The following is a 14,756-nucleotide window of genomic DNA, read 5'->3' as shown; positions in this document are numbered from 1 at the left end:
TATATATATATAAATATATATTTGTCGGCTATTATTTTGAGGAGAGAAGCAAAAAGTAATCCATTTATTTGTCCTAACAAGCCTAGTTCAATATTATTTTAAAAGCAGGAACGTCGATATAAATGTGGATTGAATTTTATGTTCTTCATTAAAAAATATTATAATAAACAAAATTGTCATTTACGCGAATAGTTGTCATTTAATTATATTATCCTAACGTTTAGGAGTTTGAGATCTTTACTTACTCATTTGTAATAGGTAAAAAATCCTTATACTTTAAAATTTAACTAAAATTTCATTTCTTTATGTTTTTAGTTATTTGAACCATATAAAATATCCTAATATTTAAGATTTTAAAATCAATTTCACCTAATATTTAAGATTTTAAAATCAATATTCACCTTAGAGGTGAGAGGACAAAGAGAAATCTGCAAGCACTATTTTTTGGGTGTGCACAGGATAAAGCCCACACTCCTAGGCAATAGCTCGCAAACCACATAAGAGAGGTAATCCGCACTAGATAAGCCCGGTGGCAAGCTCGATCCAGAAGACAAACTTGAGATCTCCAACATAAAAGTCTAAAGCTCAAACCACTAAGCCACCCTGATGGGTAGTTGGACACAAAATAACTTTTATTAGCGAATCTAGCAAATGGCTTCTATAGTTTCTTCAACATCTACATGTACATTAATACGCAAGTAGAAACAAATATTTACAACTTCATATCCAAGCAAAGTGACGCGACATAAAAAGGAAGTTAGGAAGTAACATTATTTAGATTGAGATAGAAATTTCTACTCTAAGGCTGAACTACTTATATGCTGCAACATGATAGAATGTGATTTGAATTATGATAGGACATTATATTCTGAAAATGCTTTTTGAACATAAAAGAAGTAATACTCAAACTAGATTTTACTTTGTTTCACTCAAATTTTCATGTACATTTATTTTTACGTTGCAATAACATCTATTACCTTATATTTCTTTCTTTCATAAATACAAAATACAAGCTCCACATATTTATTGATTGCAGTACCTCCTTGTGACAAAAAGCCATAGGATGGTGCATAATCTTGATAGTCACGCAGCAGGAAAATCTTGTGCACCTCGTCTCATTCCGAGTCGATCACTACAATTAAAGCTTGGACTTGACGATTTTCCCACCATCAAATGTTATCATCACCTTGCCAATTGCTCTCCTATCTTTGAGTGCAGTAAAAGCAAGATGGGCCTGCAAAAAGGAAACAACAATGTGTGTTGCTTCAATCCTATAACAATCGACAAAAGTTATATATCTACGATATTTCGGCTTAAAAAACACACCAGTGACATAAATATGTAACATAGCTTTTGAAAAAAACCTACACTTACCATGATCCCTTTTAGATGATATCATAATGCAGCTTCCTAAGTCGCGTAATCATCCCAACAAGTGGTTGCTTTGTTGGAGGTGTTATATGACTACAGTTGGCTTAAAGTAGGGAAAGAACATCATAGTTTTCAGCTAAATTTGCTAAGGCATGGTGGAAACCACTACATTAGGTTTTCCAAGAGCATAAACAACGAACTAGCTCCCTAACGCCTTGAAAAAGTCATAGCTGATTGATCTATATTTTATGTGGCAGTAAACTACCACTTTGACATCATTTAAGTGAATAACACTTAATGATCTCAAAGTGAACACTTAACTTTGGGATTCAATGGTTTATGCCAGCTAATGTTGAGCAAGCTCTATGTAGTTTGAAGGGTTGAAAAGACTACAAAAAACCGAGGAAATGAAGACCATTTGCTTATGTATTATGTAGACAAAGTATGGCTAGAATGACATTGTAGATGCTCTTAGGGGAGGAGATTATTCCTGTTCTGAAAAGCGGATGTACTTGGTCTTTAAAAGTACTTGGTGTAATTCGAATTTGTTTCTGATTTTGATGGAGCGCTAGGTTTCTGGAATCCATAATGCCAGTACAGAGCTTCTTTTTATTATTATTTTTGTTTTGATAACGCAAGTGTCTGAACCAACTTTTACATACCTGATAACAAAATGAATAGTATGGATAGCATGAAAGCTTTAGAAGAGCTTGATAGACACCACCTAGAGACATACATTGTGTGGAAGGTCCACCAAAGTGAAAAGAAAAAAGAAAGACTGTTTGTAATTGGTCATCTCTTAAATTCAAAAATTCACAAGAGAAGATCTTGTGGACTCCCCCACCAGGCTGATTGGCCTAAAATCCTTCAACTCTGATGCTCCAGGTTTCTTTGGGATTAAAGCGATAAAAGTTGCATTAAAACTCTTCTAAAAAATCTGATTAGAGTGAAAATTGATTTGTATTGATGATGTCTTCCTTCAACAGGGCCCAAAAAGTCTAGAATAATGCAATCGGATATCTATCAGGATCCGGGGCTTTCTCCTTTGCACATAAGTTCAAACATACCCTTATTTTTTCTTCCTCAAAAGGCTCTGCAACCTTACTTTTTCTTCTTCAGTGATCATTGTAGCCTCCCGCAGACTCAACTCAGGTCTCCATTGTTCTGCCTCCTTGTATAGGTTCTTATAGAAATTATGCACGTCCTCTTTGATCACAACTTGATCCTTAGCAATATCACCATCCACTTCCAATTGGTCTATATAATTAAATCTTTCATGAGAAGTTGCAATTCTGTGGAAAAATCGTCTGATCTTGTCATGTTGTTTTAGCCATTGGATTCTTGGTCTTTGCTTTCAATCTAATTCTTCCTTTCTTACCACATCTTCAAATTCCATGCCATATGTGTCTTTTGCAGCAGTTCATCATCCGCAAGGGGCCTTTGTTCCTGAATTGTTTCCCAATTAGAAATTTAATTGAGAATATCTTCCTTCCTTTGTTTCCAGAACCCTTATTATTTTTGCTCCACACCTTAAGCTTCACTTCAACATTTTTAACTTTTTCCGCCAAAATATTACATGGTGTGCCAATCACACCAATCTTTCACCTTCTCTATGAAACACTCCACCTCTAACCAGCATGTTTCAATTTTAAAATAAGAATTTTTCCACCCTTCATCTCCGTAGGACAATTTTGGGAAGACTGCTTTGAATTATAAGTGTAAAATTCTCACCCCACTCTGCACAATTTAGAGATCTGTCAATTCTAGAAGGACAAATATTATTCTCTCCCTTTCTCCAGGTGAAAAAGCCTCCACAAAAAGAAAGATCAACCATTTCATTTCCTCAATGCAGGATGAAAATTCTGACATAGCACCGGTTAGTCTGTGATAATTTGTTCTCTTTGGATATCTAGTGACAGTGAAGTCACCATAAACTACACAAGGTCGTTAATGTTATGCTTCAGCTCTAATATTTCTTGCCATAATACTCTCCTATTTATTCTGTTGCAGTCTGCGTATACTGCTGCACTGAGATACCAACTGAAATCATCATTTACTCCTGAAAATGTTCCAGTTATACTTAGGTTTCCATTCAGAAACAGCTCCCCCTCCAGATTCTCCTATCCCAAAGTATTAAGATCCCACCACTACTCCCTTGAGCTCCTTCATTTACACCCCATCCATCTGTTACTCCAAATGCTTTGTAAAATGTTATCTATTGATCCCTCTAATTTTGTATCAACAAGAACTAGAACATCAGCCTCCCACTGCTTTAATAATTTCCTCACTATCCCCCTCTTGCTCTCTCAATTTAACCCCCTTACATTCCAAGACAGATTTTTCTCTCATGATTGATTGAGAGTTAGAATTCTCCCACTAGATCTTGGCTCTCTATACTTGAAATTCACATCGAAGAATAAATTTCTGATTTCTTACGGGACTATGTTGTTCTCATTTGTAACTTTCAGACCTTCCCCCAACCCATTCTTCTTATCCCTCTCATTAAGTTTCATCAATGAAGCATGTTCTTCCCCTCTTACACCCCTTAAGATCAACTCCAAATAGTTGGCTCAAATTTAATATGTTCGCGTGAACCCATTCAGTTGCATTTGCTTCCATATCTTCCCCTAGTGAACTGATGTCAATCTGGAGTGGAACTGGTTTTGACTCTGCGTACATGATTTCCAAATTGTTTGGAAAATCTGTCTCCTTCTCTCTTTGATTTTGACTTTAGATAACCTCGTCAATTATCAGAATCTCCCCATGATTTTGTTTTTCTAACGTATCCTTGTCTGTTTTCTTTTTCCGCTGCACCACCCTTCTTTCTTTCCCTTCATGTAAAGCTCAACCTCCTAATTCTACATCAAAATTGACAAAATTACTCACCTCCAAGTTGTTCTGCACTCGAATAGCTTCAGCCAATTGTGTGAATGAATTTTAAACAATATTGGGCTTGAATAAATAGCTTCAAAGAGTGGCTGAAGGTTGTGTTGTATTTAGACCAATGAGCTTCTTAGAAGTGAGCCTAATAGAGTTTGGCCCATCAGGAATTAAATCCCTTCCCATTCTTAAATCTGACCCACATGTCAAGTCACTACAGCCCACATGTGGGCCCAGCAAATTCAAAGAACACTCATGCCCAGGCGCATGTCTAATTCAAAACACTCGAATCTGAAGGATTCCTGCAACGCATCTATCATCGGCGACCACCATTCAAGGTTCAGGTTTTGCCCTTTCTCCTCCAATCACCCATAAGGATATGCTCCGCATCTCTTCTCGAATGGAATTCAAACAGGAAAAGAAAACCATTCATATCATACACTTGTAAATTGGGGATTTCTCTCTAGGTTGGCTTGCTCATCTCCTCACATCATTCCGGATAGGCCTCTACACCAACAGTGAAACTTCCCACCAAGCATCTGCATGACAGAGCATTTTCCTCGTGTGTGCTTTCCTACATCAAAGGCTTGTCTTCAGTCAGTTGATTCCATTTACTTCTTGTAATAGCCTCTTCGTAATTTACGTTCTAGTAAAGGGTTTATTTAGCCGAACTCTTGGTGTGATAGCTACACCTTTTGTACTTGATTTTTCATTAATAAACTCCTCTACATTTTCAGCAAGTCTCCCCCATCCTTCATTGAAATGGTTTTCTGGAATAATACTAATTGACCTGCTATGACATTTGACTGCAATGATTGAAATAAATCTACCATATTTATTGAACTTTTGTGTGCAATAAACGTGGGTACAAATATCTCTACATCTCCACTATATAAAGCTCTGCCCTATGTTGCAAGAAGCTTCATGAAATCTCTTGCACAACTATATAAGTGCAGCCTTGCTTAGAATCATCCTTCTCACTGAGTCTAGTACTTTCCACCCTGTCGGACCATATTCATGATGCAGAATGGGACCTCATAAGGTCATAACATTTCCCTCCCATTCGAAAAAAAAATCATGTTTTCCATCTCGGGGAAAGAAACAGATGGAGGAGAAGAGAGAGAAATGAAAAAAGCCGCAAAACTCCGGTGGTGAAAGACAACCAGAGAGGAATATAAAAGCCCTGAGGGGACGACTTGTAGATTTTCTTTTTGAAAATTGTGCCTAAAGTGCATTTTTTTCACCCCTGCATCTTCCTTAAACCTTCTTGCACTTTTTTTTTTAAAACTACTTCTGTTCTGACCCAAGTGCGTTAAACAGGGATTTCTCATTTCACTTTTCTCTTTAAAAGGCAAAAAGTTTGACCTGTAAATAACAGTTAATCCTTCTGTTTCTGCTCCTTTGCATTGACATAAATTTATTTGACTAAGAAATTATGCTAGTAATTGCAAATTATTGGACTTAGTACATTGAAATGTATCTGATATCAAATAAGTTGAACTTAAACATGTGATATACAGTAGTAACAATTTAACATCTTTTGTCCTTATCTTTTAAGGTTGGCGGGAGTTTGAGTCCATAAGTTCAAATTATAGCATAAAATCCCAATTAATTTTAACATTGTTAGGGTTCTCTTAAAAAAAGTAACGAGCAATACTGGTGTGTTTAGAATGACGGAAACTGTCCTAGAAAATGCTTTTTAGGAATATAAGTGATTTCCTACTTATTTTCTAGTGTTTGGTAAGTAAGCAAAAATATTTCTGAATGAAGAAGTAAGAAAAAATATATTATCACAAGACCAATTATATATAATCTGGCAAAATACTATGGAAGTAGGAGGGATTGGAGTCTAGGGCCTCGGAGGCGGTGGTATGAGTGATGGTCAAGGGGTGGAGGTGGGGGTGAGGTCATTGGGTGGGTTCGAAGGAGACAATGAACTCGTTTTCCCTACTTCCATTAAGGAAGTCGTTTTACTTGTTTACCTAGAGGACATGTTATCCAAAATGTTATTCCAAAATTTTGTCCAAACAAACATAGGAAAATTGGAAAATGTTATTCTCCATACCAGACACATCCTTAAGTTCTATATTTTGTTCCTGAGTTTCTAAACTCATGCTGTCAGTACGTCTGACAACCAGATTGTTTAACATAAGGACAAAAAAGAAAGTAACATTTGCCTTAGTCATCAAAGGTGTCCTTTCGGGCCGGCCTCAACTCAGGATGCAATACTCTGCAATGGGTTGTGTTTTGGCCTTGTAACTTACATTCAGAACAGTACTAGGACGATAGTTGTAGTGTAATTTCACAACATCTTTATGAATAATTCCCATAGCCTCAGCCTTAATTTCCATTCTCACAGACTCTGAGAAACTAGAATAGGTCAACCTGAACCTGGACTCTAGCACAACTAGGGCTGGTTCTATTAATGGTGGTCAAATCTAAGTGAAGAGGTTTACCCGCTGCTGAGGCTAATGTGAATAAAAATTCTTTTATAAATAATGTAGGCAAAAAGATTAGGAAACAAGATTTATGCCATACCCTGTGTAATTTATCCAAAGACTCTCAAAGTCGAATTATAGATCAGTAGGCGCATCTAAATATCTGATAAGCTATACTTTCTTATCCTTCATGTAGTATGCATGTTTGGACAACAAATTGGCAAAGTCCTCCAAAAAAGCACATCTAATTAGTATGTGCTTGTTGTGCAAAACTCTTATGTAACAAGTACTATTGATACACACTACACATGTATTCCTTTCCTTATATCTTTCATATCAGGCTAGCCGTACAAAAACATACCAACCACTGCATATCGTAAGTATTCGATAATGTTCGTACGAGTAACTTCAGCCTCTGTTCATTAATCTACTGGAACACCATTGTCATAATCAACCTGTCTCAACAGAATAGGATCAATAGTAGTATTTGCAGGTAAAGCAGACTGATTCAGATTGTTTGGATTCAATAAAGTACAATAATTTGTAACGAGGTTGGGGATTGAGAATCTGTAGGAAAGTTTACATTAGGATTTTGGGAAGTGGAAGAAGTAACTAGCATTTGAGTGGAGGGAAGTGGAGGAAAATAAGGTTGGAAATTATGGTATGGCCCACCACCGGGATCGGAGGAGCGGTGGCCAACGGCAGATGCGTAAGTTAAGTTAAGTAAAAACAGTGGGTGTGGGGATGAGAGAGAAAAGAAAAATTTTCTCTAATATGACAGTCTTACAACATCCACATTACAACCAAATGAAAAGCACTACTTGATCATTACTTGAGAACTCCTATATTAGTGGATAGCAACAAAACAAGCATGCTTATGGTACTCTTCTATGTGGCAAAACAATTCTTTGCTCAGTGTGAGTGTCATAGTTCTTGAAAATTACCCTTCATTTTGCATTTATTGGCTTGATACCTTTTGTGAATCTGGGGTAATCCGTTTGGTGAGGCATAGGGATTCCAGGGATGCAAGAATTATTGTCAACACGTGACTATGAGCAAGAAAAATGGTGCTCTACTCTCTTGGTAGATCTAAGTCAAGTTCGCTGATTAACAAAGCTCTAAACTTATAATTGGTATCCTTCAACTGTTGTTTTTCTGGGGTTCTTTGTTTTTGCTCGAGACAAGCAATGGTTCAAGTGTGGGGGAGTTTGATAAGTCACATTGATATGTGTATTAATGCTTCTTCTCATATAAGATTGTTGAGTTTTGAGTATTATATGTCGTAATTCCTCACTATTTATGTTGTTTTAATGATAGGTGTGCAATGAAGGAGACAAGGAGAAAATACACAAGATTCAAGCGAAAGAAATGCAAGAAATGAAAGAGAATTAGCTGAACAAACATTGGGATGCAAAACAGCCCGGATCGTCCCAGCAATCAAGTTTTGACCGCTTCGACACTACTTCAGGAATTTGTAAACCAGCAATGACCATCGCAGTGGTGAAGTTTTGGTCCTCACGACGGTACGACAGAATGCAGAATTTAAGCTCATTTATTTTAGCTTTGTGCGAGAGGGATATAAAAAGGGATTTTTGGAGGAAGCTAGGGTGGAGGGGACAGAACACATCTTTTGGATGAAAAGAGAGAAAATGAACACAAAATTCCAAGTTTTGATGATAGTTTGAAGATTTATCACAAGTTTCTTCTTAGTTTTGATTCATCTTCTCTTCTCGTCTCTTGAATTATAAACTTGTTAATGTTTAATTTAACAATGGTTGATTTTTCTCAACGTATGGAGCAAACTTTTTGTAGTCGAGTTAAGATGAAACCTATGGTTTGATTAGCGATTACTTTTTGTCTTTTTCTCATGTGTTCACTTGATTTCTTGAGGCGATATTAAATTATTAATCGCAAGAGATGATTGAGTTTCTCCACTGTTTAATTCGTTGTCAGACGTTCTACGGTTGTATATTAATTCTATTGCAAGAAAGAATTAGTATCAACCCTAGAAGTGTCACAAAGATATTTGAAAGAAACCAACATTTGTCGATCAATAGGGAATCATTGAATACTATTCTTCGTGTTTTATAATTTTTGTTTCTTTCTTTTCATTGTATATCCGAAGGGAGTATGATTATTAGAAGGGACAAGAAGGATTGAAAGTATTCGTAAGAACCATTCATACTGTACGAAGGCTGGTGAAAGGTGAACAAAATCACTAATTTCAACAGGTGGATTCGTGACATGGCTCACTCATCCCCTCTGAATTATATTTGTCTACTTGAGGTGTGCCATTACTCTTCCTTAATTAATTAATTTATTTAATAATCAAACTTCCTCAACTATCAGAATTCTCAAGCTCCGGGATAAAGATACAATTTTTACGAAAAATTGTTCAAAAAAATTCAATTCATGTTTGCAAAAAAAATAGTAATTAATCACTCTCAATTAGCATAAAATTATCCTAATCGGCAATCTTTTATACTATATTTGACAAGCATGAGCTTTAGTTTTATATACTGGTTTTGCGCTTGCCAAAATGAATTCAGGTGAATTGTATATCAGCCTTTTCAAATATGAAATACTAATTTCCCTACACATTTCTAGAATCCTTCTCTTACTTTTCATGGATTTGATAAGTAATAAAGGCCATAGCTCTTACCTCTGTCAGGCTGAATGTATGAGAAATGTTGACTGTAATCAAACCCTTAGACAACCAAGCTAGAAGCTCCTTCAGAGAATCTCCAAGCACATTGGGTTGATGTATCTTATAGCTTCCCCAATACAGTCCGTGAATTGTCCAGTTCTGCAAAACGAAAATTGTAGAAAAAATTATGCTATTACTATACAAGGAAAACAAATATGCTTTCTACTTTTTCTTTTGATTTGTGAGGGAGGTAAACAGAGATTAAAAAAAAGTAAGAAAAGGGTGACGGATAAACAGAGATAAAAAGTAAGAAAAGTTAATTGTTACTCATGCTGCTTGTATTATTAGTCTCCTGGATAGTTGGAAGTAGCTAGTTCATATAATGAAACAAAAGGTGGAGAGACCTCTGATGCAATTATTTAGGAGCAACATGTCTTAGAAGAAAGCAGTTACTATTATATGTCTTGCCATCCTCTTGTGACAATACCGTGAATTTCGACACTTAAGATTCTTCCAGATTGAGAAATGTTATGCTACTAGCATGTTTCAACATAGTAGATGTGGTCTGAATTATGACACAGTCTATATTGTGAACATGAACTTTAACCTACTTGTATTGAAACCAATTAGTGGTGCAAGGAGCTAGTCGTGCCCAGAACATGCTTAACTCAACTTAGCAGCCTTGGACATTTCTAATTCAGAGATACACAATTTGACCAGCAGATTATTTCATTTGGGGCATGTACGTGTAAGATGAATATACGGCATAAGATCTGATGCTCCAATCTTCAACCCATGATCAATCCTAAGAGATTAAACCTGGAATTGGCTGCTATAAGAAATTATTCTCATCTTCTTCCATCTTTCTACGTCTTGCTACACCCTTCTCCACTGTCCCATTCTGCTCCACTAGTTCTTTCTTCGTGCAGCCCTTTTCTCCAAACATTCTGTCAGTATTCTCCCACTCCCACTCCCGCAAGCCCTAAACCTCAATAAAGATCATAATCACTGATTCTTGCTGAAGCATTCAACCTTAATACAATGGAAAAACTTCAGAATCTGTTTCTCTCATCTATCTTTTTCTTCACCTTATAAAAGTTGCCTAAGTTTGGTCATGTGCAAAGGAGGTGCTGACACCCCAGTAAGGAGGTGCAAGAGGCCGGTTGTAGGGGGTATTTGGAGGGGTAGAGGTGGCCAAAGAAGTATTAGAAAGAGATTATTAGACAGGACTTGGCGCTGCTTCATATCGCCGAGGACATGAATCTAGACAGAAAGGAGTGGAGGTCATGCATTAGGGTAAAAGGTTAGTATGGATGAGTGTTGTCTTGTCGTGCGTTGGTTTAGGCTTGGTAGTATATGTCTTAGTACTAATCGTACCCTTGTGGTTCTTGTCATATGTTGTGTATTGTATTTCAATTATCACATATTACACTGTTGTTATTGTATCTTTCTGGTAGACTTTGCACTGCCTTTCTTATTAACGACCATGCTTTCTTCATTGTTTTCTTTTTTTTAATTGGGTTTGATGCACTTGAGCCAAAGGACTTTTGAAACAACCTCTCTACCTCCTCGAGGTAGTGGTAAGATACGCGTACACTCTACCCTCCTCAAACCCCACTTCGTAGGATTTCACTGGGTATGTGGTTGTATTAGAAGTTGCCTAGGAGCTAAAGCAACCTATTTCCATGTCCAACATCACCTCTAGCCCAACTGTAATTTAGAGGGTGTTTGGCGAAGATTATAAGGTGGTCAAAATGGCTTGTAAGCACATTGCTTATTTGGATCTAGTAAACACTCAAACAAATTGAATCAGCAAAAGCAATAAGTTGGTCACTCCCAACTTATGGCTTTTTAGATTATAAGCACTTTCGGTTTGAGGTTTGACCAAGTGTTTTTCTATTTTATTTCTAAATATTTTTTAAAATTCTCAAATACCTTATTGAAAGCAAAAAGTCCTACCTTCCTTTCCATTCCATATTTGTTATGCAGACTTTTTCTTAAAAATATAATTTTACATCTCTAACTTTTTGTGAAATCGCTAGAGTATTTTTGTCATTTTAACAAAATAACAATTTTAACAACACTTTTTTACCAAACACATCTACGGATTATTATCAATTTGAACACTAATCCAAACATGTAATTGCTTATATATCAGATCAGTTGTAGCACTTAAAATTGTTTTTCAGCACTTAGATACCAATCAGATAATCCAAACAGATTCTTAGTACTCGGAAAAAAAGTTCTGTTTTGTGGGCAAATAATGTTGCGCCGAGGCCCATTTTAGTGATATCAGAAAAAAGTTTCTAGACCTTTTTGCCTTATATATTTTGTGGGTCATTACAGTAGTAGGTTTAATAATAGTTGCTTTGCATATTTGTTCTTCATTTATTCACCATTTTGGTTCTAATCATGCATGTGCCCTTTTTAACAAGTAACATCGTCAGTTGCATGTTAAATCTTGATTCTACCATTCGACCAAAATTATCTAGAAGAGTAATTTGAATCATAAAAGCACTGAGGCAGACCAAATCAAGCACATACTAATAGTAATTATTTATTTCAGCTTCAAGCAAATCAGATCTGGCTTGATTCTCTCACAAATCTTACTCCAAACTTGCAACGCTAAGCACCATGACTAGATAGGTGTCTTCTACACTGCACATAATGAGAAAAACTTGTGTGGATCTAAGAATAACACAATCTATGCATGTATCATTGTATCGTTAGAAGATCTTTACTCGGAAGTGAAAATACTCAACAAATTGCTGCACTAGTAACCAATAATGGTAGCTGAAGCACATATAAAGTTGAATCACATGCATAGACAAGTCTAGTAACAATAATTCACAGGCTTCACGAGTTCAAACTTAATCCAAGATATAGCATGTAGCCTACAAACCGAATTAAACAACAAAATCCAATAATAATTATTATTATTTTGAAAATGGAACTCCAATAATTATTTAATAGCCTTTTCAACTCTTTAACCTGTGTCTCCAATATACCTGCTTCACACACTACATAACCATCAAGACCATTTTCACTAATGTTCTCTACCCATTCAGTTTCAAGACAACAAAGAGGGGAGTTACAGATTTCACAATTTAACATTACGGAATTTAAGAAGCCTTCTCGACTCCAAAGTGATCTAACATAGGACATCAATTTGCAGTGGAAGATGAATTTCATTAACTGAACAGGGATACATCTTGGTAAGATACTAACAAAGTAGAGTAATACATTTCTATTGAGCACTAACATTTCTTGTACAATTAACTGCATTACAAGTAAAGAACCAAATGGGTAATCGGGAAAACAGTTAGGGTGTTTAAAGGACATACCTTCACCAACGCAATGTTGGCTGGGATGACAGGTACTTCCCCACTTGCAAATCCAATAACCAGAATTTGTGCCCCACAATTTAATAGCTTTAAGCTATCTTTTGTAAGTTTCCCCCAGACTGGATCATACAAGACATCGACCCCTTTGAGCTTTCTTGACTTCAGGAAGCCCTTGACACTTTCGATGACATTTGCACTGCTCAAGTCTACTGCATGATCAACACCTAAGGACTTCAAAAACTGCACCTTTTCATTTCCCCTAAGATTCAACAGACAAGCAAGGATAATTTTAGTATAAAAACTTAAATCAACTTTCTTGTATACATAAGAATCTACAAGTACCTAGCCACTGCAATAACTGTCGCTCCACAAACCTTCCCGATTTGTACCGCCGAAATCCCAACGCCTCCAGCTGCTCCAAGCACTAGTAAAACCTATATAACAGGATAACCAACAGATGTCGCATGCTTTTAGGTGTGTAAATAAATCATGTAACAAACTGGCATGACCCTTTTCTCCCCAAAAACCAAAGGAAGGTGACCTACCTGTTTGGGACGCAGCTGCGCTCTATGCACCAGTGCCACATGTGATGTCCCATATGCAACAGGAAGTGCACCAGCTGCAACTAGATCACACCCATCAGGTACTTGAAACCTTCAATTCCAAAACAAACTTAAGACACTTTTTTGAACCATTAAATCAAAACAGAAAGTCTCATATACAAAGACCAACCTAGTACACTTCCCATTTTTAGTGTATTTAAACTATATGCATCAATTACCACGCACAAACTACACTAATTCCAATTGTTCAATCAATTAACTAAGTTAAATTGGACTACATAACTCATCCATATCCATTCTGCTCTATTGGGCCCATTTCATTTCACTACTAATCGGGATCATTAAAAAACTGGTAAATAAAGCTTTCTACATTCGCACCGCTTAAAATAAATAATAAACCAGAAGAGAATAAGGAATAACTGACAAGTCGGATTCATCGGCGACGATGAATTGAGCGAATGAGCCAAGGGTAACAAAAGAGCAAACGAGGTCTCCAATTTTGAACTTAGTGACATTAGGGCCAACGACTTCAACAACGCCGGAGTAATCGGAGCCAGGGATGAAGGGTAACGGAGGTTTCTCTTGGTATTTGCCAAGGACTTGGAGATAATTTGCGAAATTCAAGCTGGCGGCTTTGATTCGAACTCTAACGGAGGTTGGCGATTCCAAATTAGGTATAGGGTGGGAGGTTGAGAGATCGAGTGACGAATTCTCCGATGCATTTGGTGGCAGAGTTGGGTCGCCCAGCTTTCTTACAAGTAGAGCTTCCATTTCTTCCCAGTAATCGTGTCTTATGCACTCCACATACCCTTTTTGTACTTGAGGTGTGTTCACTATGAAAAACTAAAGTTATTGATATGACATGCCTCTAATGCTAAAAATAATATTTATTTATTTTCCTTAAATTTTTCACAAAGTATATATATTTATCACATTTTAAATTAATGTGTAACATGATCAAGTCAATGAATTAAAAGAAAAAGGTTCTATTAATTCTAAGCTTTTACTCTATGCATAGGAAAAGACATCCGTTTACTTTCAAAACTTTTGCAACTCCTAAATCTTAATTAACAGATAGGCCTTTTGTATCTCCTAGGTCAACTACTGCTTGCCCCCCATTAATTAGGATTTGAATTAATTAGTAGGCATTACACATAAATGTATTCTTTAACTTGACTTCAAATCACATTTATATCCTTCAACTTTGAGTGTGCACAAGTAGACACTTAAACTTGTATAAAGTTGAACAAATAAACACATATCCTAAATGTCATTTTTTGTCCTACGTGGTATCCTATGTGTATTGTGTCATGTAGGACTCATGTGTTTATTTATTTTAAAGTTAGATAACTAAAGTGTATGTTTGTGCATTATGAAAGTTGGAGGTCAAAGTTAAAATTTGAAGTCAAATTTAAGATCTAATATATGTATTATGCCTAACTGGTAATCAACAATTAAAAATTAGAAATATAAGAAAGATGAGATGTCACTCCCAGATTATTTCTGGAAAATG

The 14,756-nt window shown here is 36.3% G+C and overlaps 1 protein-coding gene across 1 annotated transcript; it reads right to left on the bottom strand.

The window, feature by feature from the left end:
- Positions 1–757: 757 nt before the first annotated feature.
- Positions 758–14,029, bottom strand: LOC107012754 (quinone oxidoreductase-like protein 2 homolog). Its single transcript, XM_015212675.2, has 6 exons — positions 13,668–14,029; positions 13,226–13,334; positions 13,023–13,114; positions 12,681–12,939; positions 9,352–9,495; positions 758–1,234 (listed from the first exon to the last, which is right to left on the bottom strand). Exons 1-6 carry the CDS (start codon positions 14,012–14,014, stop codon positions 1,139–1,141), a joined length of 1,047 nt encoding a protein of 348 aa, XP_015068161.1. The 5' UTR covers positions 14,015–14,029; the 3' UTR covers positions 758–1,138.
- Positions 14,030–14,756: the final 727 nt, after the last annotated feature.

Source organism: Solanum pennellii, chromosome 3, assembly GCF_001406875.1.
Source record: "Solanum pennellii chromosome 3, SPENNV200".
NCBI classification, from domain to species: Eukaryota; Viridiplantae; Streptophyta; class Magnoliopsida; order Solanales; family Solanaceae; genus Solanum; species Solanum pennellii.
This window is presented reverse-complemented; position numbering and strand designations above follow the sequence as displayed.